We start from the raw sequence: 19173 nt of genomic DNA on the forward strand, positions 1-19173 counted from the left end.
AGCCCCGGGGGCGGCGGGGGCCTGGCGGGCGCGGCGGGGCCCGGCTTCCCGCGCTCGCGGTCGGCGGGCGCGGCCTTGGCGGGCGGCGCGGGCGTGGGCCTGGCGCGGGGCTTGGGGAAGTGCGCCAGCGGGGGCACGTCCTTCCCCAGCAGCGCGGGCGGGCAGCCGGTCCGCCGGCTGCGCAGCACCGACTTGCTTCTGCAGTTTTTGTGGATGTCGGGGTTGTATTTATGCTCCAGTCTCTGGTGCATCATCAGAACCTCCGGATAAAAGGTCTTGAAGGTACAAAACGGGCAGGTGATCCCTGGGATTAAACTCTTGCTCAGAGAAATGGCGGGGCAGCCGTGAAGCGCCCCGAGGGACAGGTTCAGCGGTTTCTCCTGACAGTCCCCGCCGGCCCTGTGCTTGCCGTCGGCCGCCGGGCCCACCTGCTCCTCCCTGGGGCCGCCGTCAGCACCGTGGGCCGCACTGCCGTCCGCGCGCGCAGGGACCCCCGCCTCCGGCCTACGCGCGGGCTCGGGGGGCTGAGGGTCACCTGGCGCTCTCTTCGGGAACACGTCCAAACCCGCGGGGGCAGGAGCTTTGCCCATTTTATCAGTACCGGCATCAGTTGCATTTTTATTGAAATCCTGAGTATCTCTGAGTACTGGTGACTGGACAGTGCTGCCCAGAACATTCTGAAAGGTAGAGGCCATCCCCTTAAGTGGCTTTGAAGGTGGGCTGCCTTTAACATCTTTGGCACCATCAAAACATCTTTTCAAATTTTTGGTTTGCGCACCGTCGGCGGCTAGTAGTGCATCTTCGGTCTCCTGGGTTTTCCCATCGGTCTTGCCTTCGGCGGCAATATCGATCTGCTTGTCCTTGTGATGCCTCTCCAGATGATAGCGAAGAGATGTCTTCTGGGCCGCGGCGTAGTCGCAGAATTCACATTTGTATGGTTTTTCACCTAAAACGAGAAATGTCACTGTGTCACCCACGTTCATGAAGAACATCAAAATAGATCTCTGGAAGCTAAAATTATCTGCCAGGAAAGAATACAGGGTCTTTCCTTTTCCCTTCTCTCTCTACGAATCTGCATACCCAGGATTTTTCTCAAGTTGCTCACTTTATCACCCTTACTATACTATTTGAAAATGTGAATACATGTCTTTAATTAAAAAAAAACAGCACATTTTAAACTTACCTAACCTTCATAATAGCCCTATGGAACAGAAGAGTATCATTATCCTGCTTTTACAGCTAGGAACACGGGGGCACAGAAAGGCATAATGACTTGCCCAAGGCTGCACGCACAGCTAGTGAGCGGAAGAGAGGCAGTTCAAGTCCACCCAGCCTCCTGAACCATTATTATGTCACAGCTGCTTCTACAATCTAAAGAAAATACTAAATATATTCTTGTTGCCTTCTAAATCATAACAGTTAATACAAAAAAAGCTGTGGCGTGAAAAAACATTAAAGAGGTTTTAGTAAGATGAAACAGTAGTCAGAAACTAAACAAGAAACAAACTTCGAAACACGAACAGTTCAAGTTACAAGGACATTATGACAGCTACCATCAACACACTACACACTTACTCTTCAACTATTGCAAGGGCCTAACAGAATATTTGAACAACAACATAAAAGAAGTCAGGACACAAAGCTCCATCGTAATTCTTTGAGCTAATAAGAATTTTAAAAATCTAGGAAGTTCCTTACCTGTATGCGTTCTGAGATGAATATTGAGGTAATAATTTGAACGGAAAAACTTCCCACAATAACTACATTCTCTTGAGGACGTAAGATGCTTTATTTTTCCTCCATCATCATTTTTATCTTAAAGCAGAAACAAAAAATATTTCTGTAAGAAGACAGCTCAGGTACACGAGTTAAGACAAGCTAAGTATTCTTGATGGAGACGGTTTTTTTTTTTTTTTTTTTGTAAAGCATAAAATAATTTTTATATTGTGTTGGGGTATACCAGAAAGGACAGGAACACACCAAATGCTATTTTGAGACTGAAGTTTTGGAAGCTTTTTATAACATGCGTGTCTGTTTCTTGGTTTTGTTTTTGTTTTCTGACTACAGCAGAATTTGGTGTCCTTGATTCAGTTCTTCCTTTGCCTCAATCACAGGAAAGATCATTTAAGAGACTGACGTGCATGGGCAACTTTCTGTTCTCCCAACATGTCTGCAACAAGCAGGATCTGGCAGACTGAAGCTGGACCTACAGACACTGGCTGGAATAACCAGCTTCTTCAGAATAACTGATTTAGAAAACGGAGCCAATAGAAATTGCCAGCTTCCCCAACCACCAGGGAAAAGAAGTCTATCTTAAGATTGGGCCAGCTACCACTAGAGGGTAGCAAGCACAACTTAATCTTTAAAGAAAATAAAAGGTTTCAGCATTGGGTCAAACGCCTAAGAAAGTTTGTCAAAATTCAGCACATTCTGGAAAGCAAACTGTATCATTCACAAGCACTCACGTGGCCAAAAATATAGCTGAGATCAATCAAAATCTGTCCCCAAATGACAATGGGCTAAACCATATACTTCAATCTCTGCAACGACCAGGACAGTGTATCTGGCTGCAACACAGTAAAGGCCCACTGCTGCCACTAATTAAAGGATGATTATACCTAAACACCTAAACACAAAGACAAGTACACTGCTACAGTTAAGATACCCGCCCCCCCGCCAAAAAAAAAAAAATTTAACACCCATAAAAACGAGTGCTAAAGTTCTAGATAAACCTCCTCTTACCCAAATACTGTACTCCGTGCACTGCAGTGAGGACAAGGAGGTGGGGTCACCTCTTAAAACTGAGCATAACTAAACTGGCTCTTTTGCCTTGAAAACCGTTAACTCCAACTAAAAAGGCCTCTTTTCCCTGCTCCTTCCCAATTTTGTATCTTAGATTATATAGATCTAGTTTACAGATTTTAAAAAGCAGCTTATGAGCCAACTGTGGGCAGCCTCCAGGACAACCAGGACAGGACTGCATGATCCCCTGGCCCCTCAATTCCCCTGAGGAAAAAGTATGCACCGCTGAGCACCTCTCAACAGTAGAACAGCAGAGACCACCACTGACCGTGAAGACTTAAAAACACAATCACATGAAAAACCACTATTAAACATACTATGAAGTTGAACAAACACAAAAAATATTTACTTTGCCTTCTGATCTTAAAAGTCAATCTCAAGAAAGCCAGGTTGATAGTAAATAACAGGAAGATAAATCTAGACCACCACATAATAATATAAACTTAGGAAAGTCAATTCTCTAAATACAGAAGGCCCAGCTTTGTCTTACAATCACACCCAATGAGCTGAGTTTGAGCCTTACTGCAATTTCCTACTCCCAAGTATGTGTCAGGATTTATGGTATGTTGCATCATATCCAAAAAGTTATGAAATGGGTCTGTTTTAACACAAAGGATGTGAAATGTCCACATGTACCTGGTTCCTGCTCCTTTGGCATCACCTCTGATTTTATAGTTTCTGAAAGGACTGCCAACTTTTTATCAAGAGGCTGTTGAAATTATCCTTGGGAGGTGGAAGACAAGGGTGGACGAACCAATTTTGCAAACAGAGAAATCAGGGCAAAGAAAGGTTAAGCAACACATAATCAGCCACAGAATAATGCAGTGGCAGAACCAGACTAAAGGCAAGTCGTGGCGCTCCCAGCTACCACCAGGCATTCTATCCGCCTGACGACCAAGATTTTCACCAGGTTCTTTTGCCCACACCACCTACTGGCAGAATGCGACCGGCCATCTCATTTCTTTCATGGCAAGGGGGCAGCAAGGGGACCCAACCATCTCCCCTGAACAGGAATGACACTACTCGGAACCACTGTGAAGACAGGTCTCTGTGTTCAAGGCCTTTTTTACGTCATGAAGACACCATAATGGTGTTTTCTAGATTTCTGAAGACTGTGGTATCCTAGATGCTAGGTTTCCTGTGTCCCCTGAAACTCAAAACATCCTAAATCCTCAGTATGAACACTACTGTTCTCAATCCATCTTGTGATGGCAAAAAGAACCTGACACTGGTTTGGAGCATGAAGCATCCAGTGTATCATCCGGTCAAATTCATCTTGGTCTCACACACGAGTTCTCACAAGCCAGCCACATACCATCAAGTTATAGTCAAAGAAGGTAGCAGACCTTCTTTTGTGAATGATAAGGTCCCTCTAAGACTAATTCATGTTCCCACCATTCAGTTGTTAAAGATGCAAGAGGTTCTTTTAACTGTCGAATTTCAAGCAGCAGAATCCTTTACTCAAACAAAACATCATTAAACAGACAGAAGCAGCTCTGGTTTAAGTATAAATGGGCAAGACCTGAACCACAGGTGGGATCCTCTGCCTTGGATAATGTCCATTGGGCTTCAAGAAATAAGAGGTTCCCTGAACCTTCAGCGGTGACTCCCGTTTCCTCTAAAAAGCCATTAGGTTCAAGAAAAATCTGAGCATTTGAGATTCCGTTAAACCATCTTTGGTGTGTTCACATTCCCTTTATTTTACACACAAATGGTCTTGGTCCCTGAGCTAACTGTTAATGAATACTAGCCCACCAGACATAGAGGACTGGGTACCAGGTAGCACCAGTTTCTCTAAAGATACCCTTGCTCTGGCCGATAATCATTCCCAGTACCTTTTGTGACTAGACCACCAGCTGGAGGAAGTGCATGAGAGCTGGGTCTCGGAGGACAGGGAAGTCGGTTGCACCTAAGGACAACCCGTTTTTAGAGAGCAGCTCAGGTATGCCAGAAGCCCTGAGGCAAAGCCCAGCGTCTCTCAACCCTGGCACCACCGACATTGGGCCACATAACCACCGGCTGCGGGGCCGCCCTGCGCACGGCAAGTGGGGATGTTCAGCAGCATCCCTGGCCTCCCCCCACTGGGTGCCAGCCGCACACCAACACGGCTGTGACACCCCAAAATATCTCTAGACACTACCAGATTCCACGGAGGGCACAACCGCCCCAGGTCAGAACCACCGCCTCAGACTGATGCGCAAGTGAAGATGATGTGAGTCCTCCGTGAGCAAAAGATACAGCAACAGAATTTTCAGAACTGGAAGAAGCCCTTGGGCAGAACCAAGGCCCTGAGAGGTGAAGTGACTTACGACAGGTTGGCGCCCCAAGAGCCTGGCCTCCGCCCCAGCTCTCCAACCCTCATTTCTGGGACGGGGACAGAGGCAGGACAGCGCCCATGGAGGAGAGGCTTACCCAGCTGGAGCCCTTCCGCAAGTCCGTCCTCAGATCCATCCTCAGAACCAGCTTCGCGATCTACGGCTCCATTCTCATCCAGGGTGGCGGTGAGGTCTGGAGAACACGTCCTAGGCTGCCTTCCATCAACTGACATGGTCGGCGACTCGGCATCGGCCCTCCGGTCCTTCTTGTGCACTCGCGAGTGCAGGACCAGCTGGTGGTAGGTGCGGAAGGCTTTGCCGCATTCCGAGCAATGCGTCGGCTTCTCTTTGTTGCTGGACAACTTCGGGTCCGCTTCCACGGAAGGCACTTCACCACTGGAGGGTCTGGGCTTCTCTTTATCTTGTGCGAGGCCTGCGCAACTGCTTTTACTTGTCTTGGACTTTCCCGAACCTTCGGAATGGCTCTTACTCGCGTTCCAGATTTCGACAAGCTCCTCTTTTTCTGAACACGAATCATCATTGTCGGTACTTCCTTCTTGGCCCGGCTGTTCCTTCACTTCTCGGCACACGGCGACTTTTCCTTTGGTAGCCAGCTGCCAAGCCTGGTAGGTGGTGAATGGATCGAGCTGAGGTATCCATTTTGTGGGCTTCTTGCCGGTTTCGGGGTGAGAGGTGGGTCTCAAGTTTAAAAACTGCAGGAACTCTTCCCCCGGAGATGGCATCCCCCCCTGCTGAGAGTCTGTTTGTGTACTACTGGAGCCGGAAGCAGATTCTTTGGTGTGCATCTTCCTGTGATCGATGAGACTTTCCTTATTAGGAAAGAGGAAGCCACAAACCATGCAGATTTTGTAAGGAGAGGAGATGCTCTCAGCTGCGTGCTCCTGTACCACCTCGTTGATTGTTGCTGGGCTCTCCGAGCCTTGCTGCAGTTTGCTCTTGGCCCCGGATTTGCCAGTGTGCGTCCGCATGTGATTTTTAAGAAACCAGGGCTCCTTGAATCTTCTTCCGCACACGTTACACCCATAGGTGAAAGAGTCCTTATGTTTCTTCATGTGGATCTCGACATCGAAAGCCACTCTGAATGTCTGCCCACATACTTCACAGCTAAATTCTTCATTTTCCTTGCAATTCTTGTCCTTTGGAGGCTCTGTTCTCACTTGACTTTTATCAAGAGGACTAAGATACTCCGCTTCAACGCGCAAAACTGCTGGCTCACAGAGGATAGGCCGATGTTGCATTAGGACATGTTTATTAAGGTCTTCTGAATGTGTGAAGGTCTGATTGCAAAACATGCAGTCCAAGGGCATATATCCTTCTATTTGGATGATGTTTTTCTCTTGCGTTGCTCTGAAAGGAACAGCGGTGGTCCCTTTTATTGACACGGCATCATCTAGCTCCATCTGGGTGCCAAGGGGATTGCCAATAACTTCTGGTCCATCCATATACACCAACAGGGATTGAGTTGGCATGTTTCCTGGCACTTTAGGATTGTATATAAAATAAGAATCCGGTGGAGGAATTTCTGGAATTGGGATAAGGCCACTTGTAAGACTTGTCACTCACACCCCCAGCAGCCCTGCACTTAAAACTAGAACAAATATTTGTTATAAAAGTTCAAAAGAAAGTATATATTCCTGGAGCTTCTTATCTTCCGAAGTTGTAGGAAGCTCGGTGACAGAGCTTCTCACTGGTTCTTTCCACAAACAAGGTAGACAGACTCCCCAACGCTTTGATTCAAATATGAGTCAGCACAAAGCATTAATTCTCTTTGTCTCCATTGAGTGAGTGATTCAATTGAGCAAGAAGTCAATCCCAGCAACCTGGAGACAAGGGATTTCCAAAACCTAGAGGGGGGGGGAAAAAAAACAAAACAAAACATAGAAATGGTTAGCTGCAGCCAGGGAAAAGAGAAGCCTGGTGTGGACGACTCACAGCTGGTCTGCCCGTAGCCTAGGTCATCTGCTCCTCCCTTAACTAACACAGGGCATCCTGTTCAACATGCTCGTTAATTAAATCATTAGCATTTTATCCAATCAGTACACGTATCAAATTGCTAGATTTTCATCCAGTTAAGAAACGTAACACGTGGTCCTTTAATGATTTAAATCTAAAATGTAAAGATTCAGGGCAGAAACTGTTCAATTCAGCGGAATGCATTTTAAACGCCAACACTACAATGCACATGTGTATCCTTATCAACAGCCTCTACAAATCTAGAGACTATACCAACTGTGAAAAATGACAATTACAGCACTTTAAGTAAAAATTTAAAAGCCAGAACTTCAAACTGTCTTATATACAGTCAAGAAACACAAATGCCTAAATGCACCCTTGAAGCCTTACACACGCATTGGCCAACAACCTACACACACAAAAAACAGGAACCTTTCATAAAATCCACATTCAAAAACTACAGAACACTTCAGAATGATGCTCATCTTGGCCAAGAGAAACCTTCATCATTTTGGCTCACAGGATATTCTAACCCTCAACCCACTGTCCAAATCCCAGTTTGCTTGTAACAACTTTCTGCTTCAACAAGCCTCAGGGTTGGGCTTCCTTGTCCACACAATAAACAAGGAAATACATATACACAAAGCTACTTTGTGAATATACACTTTAAAATCCTCCACACAACCAGTTCAACATGGCTCAGTCTTCAATCAGAAAATGGGTCCTCCCACTTTTTTAACCTACCTTTCACATTATGCATTGGCCAGGTGAAAAATGGACTATTACTTTATTTAGCTCTGCAGGCTCAGATTTGGAAGCTAATTTTCACTCTTGAAGGGGAATTAAGCTCCAAAAACCCAATAGCCCCCACCTTTCTGGCAAGCACAGAATTGGTTTTCAATAGTCTCAACTACTTTAACTGAGGTCTGTTCATTCTCCCCAACAAGACAAAAAGACTTGCAAACTACTCCCACCACCTTCAGCTTTACTTTCTTCTTTCCACTTCCTCAGAGAGCAAGGGCCTCTAGGCTCAGAGAAGACAAGGAAACATTTCTTCCCCTTCTTTACACTCATAATAAAAGAAAATTCTCATGCCCCTTGCTATCTTTAGTTTTGAATAAACCAGATCTTTAACATCAAGCTTTTCTAATAAGACTGCAGATCAAAGATTAGGGTAAAGAAAGAACGTACTAAAGTGCTTTATCTTAATTTCTGAGTCTTTTGTTGTAATCACAATGGAGGATAAAACACTGGGGCTGGCTACCAGCTTGGTGGGAAATAACAGAACACCCCAGAGACCTGAGTTCTAGTTCTGGCTAAGTCACAACCTTCAAGCTGTCACCACCACATACCCCATCTTCATCTACTTGGTGGAGATGGTTAAATGACAGGATCATCCTCAAGAGTTCCAAATTTCTGTGGTTCTGGGGGGTAGGTCTACATTTATGGATAGACTTATTCAAAAGAATTTTTAATGCTATCTTAAATCAAGATATAAATGATATTTGAAAACACCACGAAGTTGACCAGCACATTTTCACCGGCTGACAGCTATATGAAAAACAGAAACAGCTCATTGAGTTCTCCACCGTGTACACAGATAAATTTCAATTTGAATAAAGGCTGTCCTCTGTTTGAGGCCCTTTCTATTTTTTGGTTGCAAAACAGCTTTTTAAAAAATGAAAGAGTGGCATTAGGGAGCAGTAAAGTTGTTTTTTTTTTTTAATGCCCTAATTTGCCAAAATCAAAGTTAGTCCTCCATGTCAGACATCAACATTATCTTTTTCTTTTTTTAAAGAAATTTTACTACTCTATGATATTTTAAATTTGGGGGAACTCCAGTTTTCTACAGATAATCTTTCCCAAAAAGACACCAATCGTAAACTCAGTCTCTGATTAAGAAACACGATGTGGGTACATCCCTGTTGTTTATTTCCCACCCAGGGTAATGGCATGTAACTGGAAATGCCTGACTTCGAGAAACAGTTTCAATTTTTATCTCTGAAATGTTCAAATATATGGGTCAAGTCATCATCAGCTTCTAACACAAGACCTGAAGGATTAGTAAAGGAGGTACAGTGCAAAAAAAAAAATCATAGCAAGAAGAGCTTCAGTTTTGCGCTTCAGTTTTGGTGAAGGATGGAGGCCTGGAGACGAGGAGAAGGAGGTCCTGGGCCAGCGAGTCTCCTCGGATGGTGAGATGGGGAAGAAGACCCTCCCAGGCAAAACTGAAGCACTTCTCCCTCAAGGGAAGCTTCTGGCACAGATCCTGATAGTCATTAACTGTGCCCAGCTGTCCTGAGCACTAGACTACGTTGGGTCATAGCCATCCTTACTACTCACTCAAGAGAGGAAGACCCTGGGCCATTCCTTTGAAGTAAGATCCTAGGAGGAGAGACCCTTGTCCGCTGCTATCCCCTCCCACCTAGAAGGGGTCTCTGGCACAGGGGCAGGCCCTCAATTAACACCTAGTGGCTGAATGAACAAGCACTCCGTCATCAGCGCAGGTACAGAGTCAATACTGAACATCTCTGGTCACAGTCACCAACCATAACTCATCTGATATTAACTCGAAGGTTCATCAGACCTTCTGCACGGCTCCCTACGGCTGCCATCTACTATACCATTCTCTACAGTTTCAAGGGTGTAATAAAAAATAATGAATCAGGGGCGCCTGGGTGGCTCAGTTGGTTAAGCGACTGCCTTCGGCTCAGGTCATGATCCTGGAGTCCCAGGATCGAGTCCCGCATCGGGCTCCCTGCTCAGCAGGGAGTCTGCTGCTCCCTCTGACCCTCCCCCGTCTCATGCTCTATCTCATTCTCTCTCTCAAATAAATAAATAAAATCTTTAAAAAAAAATAAAATAAAATAATGAATCATATTTAATCACTCCATGAAGTTGACCAGCACAAGCAAAACTGTATCATTTGGATTTAAAACTACTCCCCTTACAGACCCACCAGAACAGAAATGCAGGACAAGCTGGGGAAATCTCTGATAGCAAATGCTTTCAACTCTTGACTTAGAAACTGAATGCAGACTGAACACTTCCTTAACCTATAAACCAATTATCTACATCACTTAAAACCAATCTGCTAACAAAATCTAAAATCTTTTAGAGTGACTGCAATAACAAAGACTTTAATACTAACAAAACTTAACAAAAAAAAAAAAATAGACATTCTAATCTAATTAGTGTTAATAGCAACCACTGCAGGCGAGGGGCGCGAGCACCCACACAGCCTTCCCTGAACCTTCGGCGTCTCCAGGGGGAGCACGCGGAAGCCAAGAGCACCGCAAGACACTGCTAGCAGAGGAAGTTGTCTGTCTTCACGAAGACCTGGAGGAGGAAGGAGGGGGGAGATCATAATCCAACCCCTACAATCTAAATGCTTTTAGTCTGCCGAAAAGTGAGCCTTCGGAACACCCTACTGAAAGGCAGCTGGCAAAAATGGTTTTCAATATTTAAAAAAATGCTCCTAAACCTTTACTCAAGGCACCTGAGGCAATATCCAGTGTAACCTCATATTCTGAAAGAATACTAGGGCTGACTTGATATCGTGATCACTTAAATGGAGACTTTAAAAAAAAAAAAAAATTTACAACAAGATGATCTTTGAAAAGAAAGTAGGAACCATATTGCTATCACTGCCTGAAAGAGAAGTCTAACGTTCTTTAGGCCACGTCTCCCGTTGTTGTTGTTGTTAAAGAAGATACTTGTTTGTGAGTAAGGCTTCTGCCACTACCTGTAAATTCTGAAATTAGCAAATATTACACATTATACAATCCTTAATGAAAAACACAATAATTTGTGTTTAAGCACAACAAATTAGAAGTAAATGCCACCTTGCTGATAACTGCTGTCACTTGGGAACAGTTCTTTACGTCCAAATGTACTCACGCTGTTAACCTTTGAGACAGCACAGACTCTACTTCATCTGGACAGGTTAGCTCACATGTTTTGATACGGAGTATTTATTACCCTATCATGGAGTAAAAGGAATTCAAAGTCCTCAAAAACTGTCAAAAACACATAAAAATTCCACTTATAACCAAGTCATTTGCTGTATTCCTACAAATCTACTTTTTCCCTCCGAATTACTTAAGTGTCCAAATAAATTATCATTAAAATATTTAACCCACACAAACTGCTGGTCTCTGGCCAATTCATTTGTACCCTTTAAACAGCAAAATTATCTCCAAGATCTGGTCAGGAAACTTACAGTTTTTCTATAAATGTTCCTTCTGTAGGTCACACATACCGGTTTGGGTTTTTGGGTTTTTTTTTGTCTTAATCCAACAAGTGAAGAGAACTGCACATAGAAAGCCACAGTGCAATCCAAACCTGTAACTTTAAATCCTTCAACCCTATTTCAAGGAAATCACCAAGGTCACACCCATGAGCTAAATGGTCAACCCAACTTTCCTAATATAGCTGTGGAAAGATGTTGAAAAGTGAAAGAAAAAGATTAAAATATTCAGAAGTTTACATTCAACGTCACAATCTAAACTATCCAAAAGCAAATGATTGTTGAAAGGCAAAGCTTGGGGAGAGATCCTAGAGCACAGTCTCATTTTCTGGAAACTTAGAGCTCAGTCCTAAATACGATTAGAGACCAAAGTACTGTTAAAAAAAAAAAAAAGAGTAACCATATTAGTATATTTGAGTGTCATGATTAAAAACTCTGCCTGATTCATGCCAAATCAATTGAGGTCAGTTAAAGGATCTTAATGTGAACTTGAAGCACCACATATTAGTTTTAGATTCGGTATTATCAATATTAACAGATACTGTGGTCTGTAAACTGGCTTTTAAAAATTCCATCCTGACCAGAAAAAGAGAACTCTAAGGGAAATGAATAAAAAAAAATTTTCATTAAGCAAGATTAAGCCTGGCTATCTGTGAGGTTACTGCTACTTAACCAGTACTACCTTTAATACTCTAAAAAGATTTCAGACAGGACTAACTGCACCAAAAAGAGGGATTCCAACCAACTAAAACAGTAAACTCTTCTATCTTTACCTGTATTCTTTTGCTCTCCACAAGGAAAACACCCTGTGTGTGCGTGTGCGTGCACACACACACACACAGGTAACTGTGTATATAGATAAATACCTATAACCATTCTACTACACCACTACCCTACACACCCACAACTCTTTTTCCACACGGCCCAGTGGTGAGTGTTCTTAATTATACCCCATTTAACTAACCAGATTAAATATAAACATGGGCACTGCCTTTTAAGGCATGAGCTCTTTCTTTAGCAACATTTAAATATTCCCCTCCCTATCTCTGTTGAGTAAATATTCAAGTTGTATGTCTGGCTCTCTTAAGTCACCTGTTTGCTTTCAAAATTAAGGGAAAAAACTCTTTCAATTCATCCATATAACCACTGTTGGGGAGACTTATGTACTCAACTGAAAACAAAGCTTATCCGCAGATTTTAAAAACCCCAAAAACACTTCTTCTGGTCTAACTGACCTGTTTTGAGGTTATCCTGATTTGACACAGGTAGGAAAAATAAAAACATGTAGTTCTCCTAATGCTGATACAAGAACAAAAGAGATCTAGACTCTCAATCTCCAGTCCACAGAACTGCATTTTAAATCCAAGAGGTTTCCTGACACGCTAGAAACTAATGAACAACAAAACACAAAACCCTAACGAAGCCATTACAAAACTGGCATCTGACTCCAGGGTCGTAGCTCCTCAGTACGAAGTGAAGGAATGTGGAGGTCAAAAACAACATAGGTAAAGCTTAAAGAACAAAAGCTGAGGAATTTAAACTAATTCTCTCAATTTAACTTACCCAGCTGTCTTTTCAGGTTTAGTAATTTTATTTCTCAACTTTATCATAAAATTACCAAACTGGCCCCTAATTTCCAGTAACTCTGTTATGTAGTTACCCTGGGCAGGAAGTAATGGGGACGTTAAGAACAGTCAGTCAACAAATGTTCAAATGTAAAGTCGTTAATGAGCATTCCAATGTTAAGCATAAAAGGGCAGTTTGTGGTGGCAGCCGGCTGCCAGGGGCCACCCCACTATTTATTTGGAAGATAGCTTTATACAAGAATTGAGCTTGCTCATCATGAACAGCAGATTTTGGGAAAGGATGGTCCCTGTACCACTTCCTCAAAATCAGATTTCTATCTGCCCTCGTGGTCTTAATTCAAAATCCTGTGCCCCACAGGCCACTATAAATTTGCCTAACTCCATTCTTGGTTGGAGAAAAATAATCCCGATCACCTTTTTCCTAAAAAGCCAACACTTAAGAGTTTTTCCACCGCCCCCCAAGAGAAGGCCGTTCGGTTATAATGATCAAGCTTCCCTCTCCCGAATTTCAGAAATTTCCTGCTGTCTTTGTGTGTAATTCCTTCTTTTTTCCACGTGCATTTAAACTGGTTAGCACCCCTCCCCCCCCCAATCTGGAGATGGGATGTACAAATCGAGACTCCCCCACAGCCTCAAGTTTAGTTTACATGCTGTAACTAAACCTTTCACTATTTAGAGCATTTAATGTGACTGGGATTTCTTTAATTTCTGCTCAGTAGCTGTTCTGTAAACACCTTCCAGGTTTTTATTTGTAACACCTCAGTAACTTGAAAACAGTTCTGTATATTCCAAATGTAGCCGTTTCAATTAAAATCTCATTACACTGATTTTATTCTAGTGGAATACTCCTCAGCTTATACAACAGTCTCAGATTTCTCGTTCCTACTGTACAATTCTGAAGCTTGAAAATATATAGCCATTGTTCAGAACTTTGGCTTCAACTTTCCAATTCATTTACTAAACATACTGCTACGGGGTTAAACTCAAATAGGAAATTAGCAATGAACCATTTAAAATAAGTCATCCCCAGCAACCTCAAAAACCCTAACATACAGGACATACTTGGCATACGTTGAGATGGAACATTCTCAACTGAACTTGTCTCTGAGCAAATGGAAACAAAGCTTCACGTGAAACATAAAAAAGGTCCAATTTACAGTCCTCAGAGAGTCAGATAAAAGTATCTTTTTTTTTCAAGTAGTAGATAGTAGACAGTGAAGAGTCATTAAAACTACCCCAAAGTTCTTAGCCACCAATATCATATTTGTCACAACTGTGAGAAAAGCATGTAATTTTATAAAGTGGGAAAACAGCACAGCTTTTGGGACCCCTGAGGCTCTAATCAAGCGTCTCAGAATTAAGAGTGCTCCAGGGTTGAGAAAAGGCAGCCCTGCTGTGGCAAAAACAGGCCATTTCATCATAAATGTTGTTAAAAGAGAGAAAAGTGATTATCTGAAATGAGGAGAGAGGGACTCCTTCGTTGCCAGGCCATTATACTCCTTAATGATTTCATCAGTTTGTGAGTGACTTGATGATTAAGTCTTATTTTCTGATTTCCTCTTTAAAGGTCCACTGGAAGGGAACCAGGGGCTCCTGTTCCTCCCAGAAGTTCCTCTGCCAAAAATGGAGGCTTACAAAGAGAATGCAAATCTACCTCCACCTTAAAAGTAAAGGCAAAGTCAAACACTACTCTCCTCCCTCGATTCTTCCCCTCTACTACTTGGGGGGGGAATCAAGCTGTTATCTAAATAGATTCTTCAGGGTGAAGGGGAAATATTTTCTACAAATTTTATCGAAGTGGTGTATTAGTTCCTTTTTTTCATTAGGAAGTGAAAGGGAATAATATGAACCCAAGACAACTGCTAAACTTCGATCTTACAAGTTATTAAAAACAGCAAAGGTCAAACTGCAAAGTGTTAGAAGGTGCTGTGAAGATAAAAGGACTGAATGAAGGTGGACACTGAAGAAAAGTATGTGTCCTTCACCTGGAAAAGTCACAATCCTCCCCCACTTCCTCCTCCAGCATGCAAACCAAGGTGGAGTCTAAAGCAGCAGCCTTCCTCTTCACACCAAATAATTAAAATTCCAAACAATCAGATTATTAACCCTATTCCAACAAACAAGCCAAATAAATTGTAAATTTGTGTTGTAGCTACTGACAACAGGATTTTTAAATAAGTCACTCTGCCTCTTTGAATTTAATATATAACTGATGAAAAAAAAAAAATGGCAGCAATTTGGGGTGGGAGGGGTTTGACTTCACTAAAACACCAGGATTAAAAACACACATACTACTAGAGTCTTTGGGATACTGAACAAAAACAGTATCTAAAATAAACATGACTTCTCAGAAAAAGTCATCCACCATTAAGGACACACCTTAAAAGTTCTGAGCACACATTAACTAAGCAAGCACAAACTAGTGGTTTGACTGCTGTATTTTTCAGACAAAAAGCAATTAGATTATTACTCTGCACTTGTCACTGCAGACACTGAAGGCTTTTTAGAAACTCTAGATCATTCATTCTCAAAGTATTATAGAATTTAGCATTTCAAGTTTTATTTGATATCTATAAAGGCATCCATCCGTGGGGGAGGGGAGAGTACAGTAAAAGAACATTTTTTAAATGTACTTCTTTAACACATACAAAAGAGAAGGTGCAAGGCCTCCCAAGACCCCTACCTAGTCGCCAGGCCTGGCCGGCAGCTGTCGTTACCCTGCCTTTTCTTTTGTTGAGCTTAATCTCATGTCAACTCATTCAACCAACTCAAAAGCGATGAAGACATAATTGAATCAACCTGAACTAAATCAGACCTAGGCTTCTTAAAACATACAGCTTAATGGTTCCAAACGATCTAGAAAGCTAGGAAACCAGCCAGTATGTAGCATGTAGTGGCCAATACTACACGACCCCAAACTGGCCAAAGGACCACTGCAACAGCCCTGCATTTAATACACGTTTAGGAATGTTCATGCCAATGCTTCAAGCCCTATAGGCTGATTCAGAAAGATAAATTGAGGCTCAAGGAATTTCAAAGAGGAATACACCAGAGCCTTAAACTCTAAAGTGACTATTCTTTTCTTGGGGGAAAAAAACGAGAGAGAGAAAAAAGTTTCTACTACTCCAAGTGTAAGCAGGCTACCGGGGTCCCAGAAGTGGCCACTGGTGGCTCTTTCCTGTTCCTGTAACTAAACCTTTAGGAAAAGTCCCCGCCTGCCCACCCCACCCCACCCCACCCCACCCCACCCCCATCCCACCCGCCCAAGAATGCGGCTTCCCGTCCTCGGTGGCCCCTCCCTGAATCCCAAAAACTGTGGGTTCCAATCCAGGACCTGAACGTCTGTCCCGATCCTGGGCGCAGGTACCGGCCTGCGCACCCCACAGGCCAGGTCTTGCCCCCACCGGGGCAGAACGGCCCAGGCCGCCCCAAATCCGGCCTCCAGGGGCCCCCAGCAGCGCCCTCCTCTCCCCTCCCCATCCCGTGCCGCTCGCATTTTGGGGCCAAAGCAAGAGAGAAGAGGGCTCTCCATCTGAAACTGCGCGGTTTCGCCACTCAGCGCCTCCCGGCAGAAACTTCCCTTTTAAAAAAAAGAAAGAAAGAAAGAAACACTTATAGGCGAACATTTCGATCCTTCCTGCCCTTTAAGTTACTAGTTCTGCTTCCAGCTGGCTTTGGGAGTCCAACTAGAAGTGAGAGTTATGAAGATATTCTTTAAGCGTTTAAGGGCTATTTAAAAAGTTTCAAAAAATCTTTAAAATTAAAGGGGAAAAAAAAAACACCTTATCACACACATCCAGGAAACGCAGCCCGTGCACCGCCTGCTCAGGGATGAGCAGGAGACCGGGACTCCCGGGGACGCATTTGGGGGCGCCGGGGGGCTTGCTGGGGTGCGCGTCGGGGTCCGCGGCGACGCCAAGCCCCTCCCTCGGCCCCTGTAGACGCGCCCTCCGCCCGGCCCGTGTGGACGGTCCCGGCCATTGTTTGCGGGGGACGCCTGTTAGGACGCATTGTTTTGGCTGTTCCCAAGTTGCCCCGGCCCCTCCCGGGCCATCGCGGGGGACCCCGCGCCGGCCCCCTCCCCTCCGCCCGCCCCCCACGGCCCAGCCGGCAAAACCGGAGAGCCGCCCGGCGGAGCCACCCAACTTTTCCGGAACAGCCCCCCACCCACCCACGCACGCACGCAGCCCCCGGCTCCCTCCGGCCGGCCCCTCGGTCCCGGCCGGAGAAGGGGGACTCCCCCGCCCCCAAACCATCCTGACTATCCCCAAGAGTGAGTGTGATGGTAAAACACTGTACACACCGGGGGCTCGCCCGGCACCTCCTCGCTGCTGGAATCGCTCCGAAGCCGGGTGGGGAGGGGGCGCCCTAGAGGAGCGGAACAGAAGGAGCGGGGGCCGGGCGGGGCGGGGGTCATCCGGGGAGGGGGGCGAGCTAACGAGCACGGGAGACTCGAGGGCGGCTCGGGGGGACTCCGGAGGGCGAGGCGAGGCGCCCCGGGGCCCGGCGCGGGCGGGGGGGCGCGCCCCCTTTACCTGCGGCTCCGGCTCCTCGGCCATTTCCTCGCTCGGCGGCGGCCGGGACTGAACTGACACCACACGAGCGAGCCGAGGTTTGAATGAGGAGGGAGCAGGCGAGGAGGGGAGGGGGCGGGGAAGGCAGGAGGGAGGGGAGGCGACGGGGAGTTTCTCTCGGCCTTTTGTGCGGACACCTCCCGGCTTCCGCGCCCGCACCGGCCCCCCAAAAGAGACGGGGGGCCACTGGGCGCGGGGCGAAGCCATCTCCCAGCGCGCCTCGGGACCCCGCGCCTTGAAGACCCTCCCCCAAAGGGAGCGCCCCCCGCCCCCACCCCACCCCCGCCCGGGGGATTTGGGGGCCGGGCTCACCTCGGGCGCGGGGCTAAGGTGAGCGGGGCGGGGGTGCGCACGGGGGGCAAAGGCGCGGGCGCCCCCTACTCGTCCGCGCGGGGACAGTGCAGGCGCGGGGGGTCCCTAGAGCCGCCGGGGCGCGGCGCGTCCGGCGCAGGGGGACTGTTGGGTCAGAAAGTGCTCAGGGAGCAGCTGTTGCGCCCTCCCTCGGCCCCGCCGCTCTGAGACGCCCCGCCTCCTGCCTTCACCGGCCGCGCGGCCCCGCCCCAGGCCCCGCCCCAGGCCACGTGGTCCGCGCAGGCGCGCCCCTGCCCCGCCCACCGCCGCGGACTCCGCCTCCGGGACGCGAGCGAGCGGACGAGCGCGCGCCCTCCCGTTCTCGCCTGCGATTCCCGCGCACGCGCGCGCCTTTCACCGCGCCCCCCGCCCCCCGCCTCCCGCCATCCGGCTAAACGTGGCCCGCGCGCGCTCCGGCGGTTCCAGTGACAGGTACGCGAGGAGGGGGCCACGGGGGCAGCGCGCAGGCGCAGATGCACGCCTCGGCCTCGCCGCCTCCCCTTCCCTTGCAAGGTGTGCCCAGGCGAGGGAGGGGCCAGTAGCCGAACTCCCGGGTCGTCACTCGTCACGAATGACCCGCAAAAAAGCTTCTACACCCGTTTGAGTAGGTTAGAAGGCGGCAGTGCACAGTTTTTCTCAGATTTTCGTCAAGTGTGAGCAAGGTCGAGGAGATGACATGATTAAAATGGTTTAATTAGCATCTTCATAAAGCTATCCTGTAATTGTTGTTTTTCTAAAAGGGCCCGATTGCGCCGCTATTATAACTTGAGATTTCTAAACTTGGCCTAGGTTCCAAGAATCCACTTGGCTTTGATAGAAATCCACGTGGATAAAACCAGGCTGAAACTGGGGGGGACGGGGGAACCAAACTAGCCTTGCCCCCGCTCCCCTTCCCACAACCAACGTATTTAGAGCCTTTCCTATTCTTCCTTGTTCACAAAAAGAAAGGAGGGGGTTGATCCTGAAGGCCTGTGTTCCCTCATTTTAGGTACGCCCCAGGAGGAACCATAGTAGCAACAATCACAACCACTAAGTTTTCTGCCCCAAAATGCAAACGAATGCAAATGTAAACAGAGCTAAGCAACTCACCACAAACAAAACAGCCAAGTGGGGTTTTTTTATGGAATATGGGTGTATCCAAAATGGAAAAACTTAAAACCTATCAAAAAAGGCGCTTAAAGTATATATTTAATAAAAGGGGTGGGGGCTATATAAAAATGCTCTGCTGGTGAGCAGTGCAGTTAATAGAAAATGGAATTTGAGAGCTTCTTAGCAGAGGGGAAGAATTTGCCAAGTGTGATGTTTTGCTGTCATTTTATATA

General features: G+C 46.1%; 1 protein-coding gene across 1 annotated transcript in view; it reads right to left on the bottom strand.

Annotated features, from left to right (window-relative positions):
• Nucleotides 1-7851, bottom strand: part of ZNF217 (zinc finger protein 217) — a 12490-nt gene extending 4639 nt beyond the window's left edge. Inside the window, exons 1-5 of the mRNA XM_044919049.1 lie at nt 7836-7851; nt 5627-6696; nt 5215-5578; nt 1699-1815; nt 27-946 (exon numbers count right to left, since the gene is read on the bottom strand). Of these exons, the coding sequence (XP_044774984.1) occupies nt 27-946; nt 1699-1815; nt 5215-5578; nt 5627-6696; nt 7836-7851 (2487 nt within the window). The remainder of the gene's footprint in view (nt 1-26; nt 947-1698; nt 1816-5214; nt 5579-5626; nt 6697-7835) is intronic.
• Nucleotides 7852-19173: the final 11322 nt, after the last annotated feature.

The sequence above is a fragment of the Neomonachus schauinslandi genome, chromosome 10, assembly GCF_002201575.2.
Source record: "Neomonachus schauinslandi chromosome 10, ASM220157v2, whole genome shotgun sequence".
Taxonomy (NCBI): domain Eukaryota; kingdom Metazoa; phylum Chordata; class Mammalia; order Carnivora; family Phocidae; genus Neomonachus; species Neomonachus schauinslandi.